This window comes from Halyomorpha halys, unplaced genomic scaffold, assembly GCF_000696795.3.
Source record: "Halyomorpha halys isolate HHAL.00 unplaced genomic scaffold, Hhal_1.1 Scaffold80.1, whole genome shotgun sequence".
NCBI classification, from domain to species: domain Eukaryota; kingdom Metazoa; phylum Arthropoda; class Insecta; order Hemiptera; family Pentatomidae; genus Halyomorpha; species Halyomorpha halys.
This window is the reverse complement of record NW_027110435.1, coordinates 991468-993851: the sequence shown is the minus strand read 5'-3', so window position 1 is coordinate 993851 and position 2384 is coordinate 991468. Positions and strand designations below refer to the sequence as shown.

The following is a 2384-nucleotide window of genomic DNA, read 5'->3' as shown; positions in this document are numbered from 1 at the left end:
ATATTATTTTCAATCAGAAAATCTATTGGTCTTATCTATATAGATATGGATATAGATCTATGTAGATATTCATAAGAATATACCTTATATTTCTAATCAAACTTTATAAAGTTTTTTTACATTGACTTATAACTAATTCTCACAAATTGTTTTTTTTCCCAACTCCTAATGGATAAAATTTGTTCAAATTTAACTAGAATACACAACACATTAATAAAAAAAAATTATATTGATGGTTAAATTGATTAAGAAAAAAAAAAATGTTGGGTGGACTATCTTTTTGTCCCAGAACTTAAATCTAAAAACAATGCTAATGTTGCAAGTGGGTATATGTTCACAACTATCCACTGACTAAACTATTCCACAAGCAATGAAATTCTGAATCATAAAATCAATGAAATAAACGGGACAAGAGATGACCATCCATTATTCAGTGGTTTCCAGCTCAGAATGGAGTACTCCATTCTGTCATTATAATTTATGAGGATATTATCCTTCACACTAGACACTGTGGCTTTGAAAGCTAGAAGCGTGGCAACGCTTGAAGGAAGTTTTGAGGAGTTTGAAAAGGAAGATACAGAAGTGGGCCTTCATGTTAATGAAGGTGTCTGATATCTGAGAAACCAGACCTGGCATCCTTTGTGAAAAAAAACCTGCCTCAGATGGCTTGGACTTGTGGAAAGGTTGCCAAGACACCTGCTGTATGAAAAAATAGTAGGAAGACCAAGAGTGAGATGGTTGGACAACGTCAAGGAGGACCTGAAGTTGCTGGGAGTAAAATAGAGGACACAAGCAAAAGATAGAAATGACTAGCTTGAGTCCTTGAGGAGGCCCAGGTCCTTGTAGGACCATTGTGCCCAGCAGTTAAAAATAACAATCTGAGGTGAGAGTTAATTTTAGAATTTACCATTAAATTAATAACTTCATACACCAGAAGTTCCAAAAGGCACCTCTCTTAGAGAAAAAACAGACTGTGAAAATTCTCAAGAACACAGATAGATCAATGGAGTACCTAAGGGTATGTACATAGTCCTACTCCCTTTTCTCTGGTAGTAAATTATTTAGGGCTCAACTTACCAAGGGGGAATTAAACCACTGCTATTCTTCAATGATGACCTACCATAGAAGCTGACCATATCATTTCCTACTGTAATGGTTAATCAAGAAAAACATATTTATGAATCCTAACAGTGAATAAGACAACAGGAAAGATTATTGAATGACTATATTTCTTTTTAAGGTATACCCTTACCATCTAAAACTTCTGTAGGCAATAAATATTTGTAGACTAAAGTAGGTCCAACAATTATTGCCCCAAGAAAGGCCACAATAGGCCACTGGCGCTTCTTAGGATTTCCTTTGACTAATGTTTTTTCTGTCTCCTTCCAACTAACCTCCATTCCATTCACCAGGCCTGTAATTTTAGATATATTTTATAAAAAGAATTACTAGAAAAATTTTAAGTGAATATTAAAGAATTTTAGAAGAAAATTTAATCCAAGGAAAGTATTTTAATAAAAGAAACTTACAGTACAAGAAAGTTTTATTTTACTACAATAAAAGCACACACAGGCACACAGTAAAACTTCTCCAAATGGATACATCTCTGCTAAGGACAATTTTTGATTCCTGGATTGGAGACCAATAGCACAACTGTCATATTTGATTAGAATGATGGAATCTGCTTTAGTTGTATTTGAAACACATTGGACTCTGGAGGTACAATGTATATGGACCCCAAAAAGGGAACCACACACTCAAACTGTTATACAATAAACACAAAAATAAACCACAATGTTAAACTTATTGCATTGTTTGTGCTCTAACATGGTGAAAAGACCTTTATATGATCATTATACAAACTGTAGGTATGTATATTCTCAAAAAAGGTTGTTGATTTAGGTGTTAAGTTCTTGATAATTGAATGTTTTTCCAAGCAGTAATGAAACTTGGAAACTTCAAATCCTTCATTGCTGCTTTGAGATTAATAAAGTTGGTAAGATTGGTCTCATTATGAATTGAAATGAGAAACTGGCCAGGGCTATTGCAGCTTTGTATAACATTTTTGCTACAAATGACCAACCAAATCCACAGATACTACCATAAAAAGACCCAAAATAATGATTTTTGTCCATTTGATTGATCTGTGATGTGATGACAGTGCCACCTCTCTATCTTCCTATTTGATTGTGGGTCTCCATGATCCTATGATATTATCCTTCAAAGGACTGGGAGTAAAAACTGGTGGTCGAGCGTAATGCTGACATCACATCCAGGTATAACCATTGGTAAAAAATCCCTCACTTATCAAGTACTACATCCAAAAAGACTCTTTATAAGGTTGATAGTACAAATTTTATCCTAAATCCGTAAATATATATATA

The 2384-nt window shown here is 33.9% G+C and overlaps 1 protein-coding gene across 1 annotated transcript in view; it reads right to left on the bottom strand.

Moving 5' to 3' along the window:
- LOC106692964 (peroxisomal membrane protein PEX13) overlaps positions 1-2384 on the bottom strand; it is a 26917-nt gene that overhangs the window by 13868 nt on the left and 10665 nt on the right. The window contains exon 5 of the mRNA XM_014439259.2: positions 1253-1414. Coding sequence (XP_014294745.1) covers positions 1253-1414 — 162 coding nt within the window. The remainder of the gene's footprint in view (positions 1-1252; positions 1415-2384) is intronic.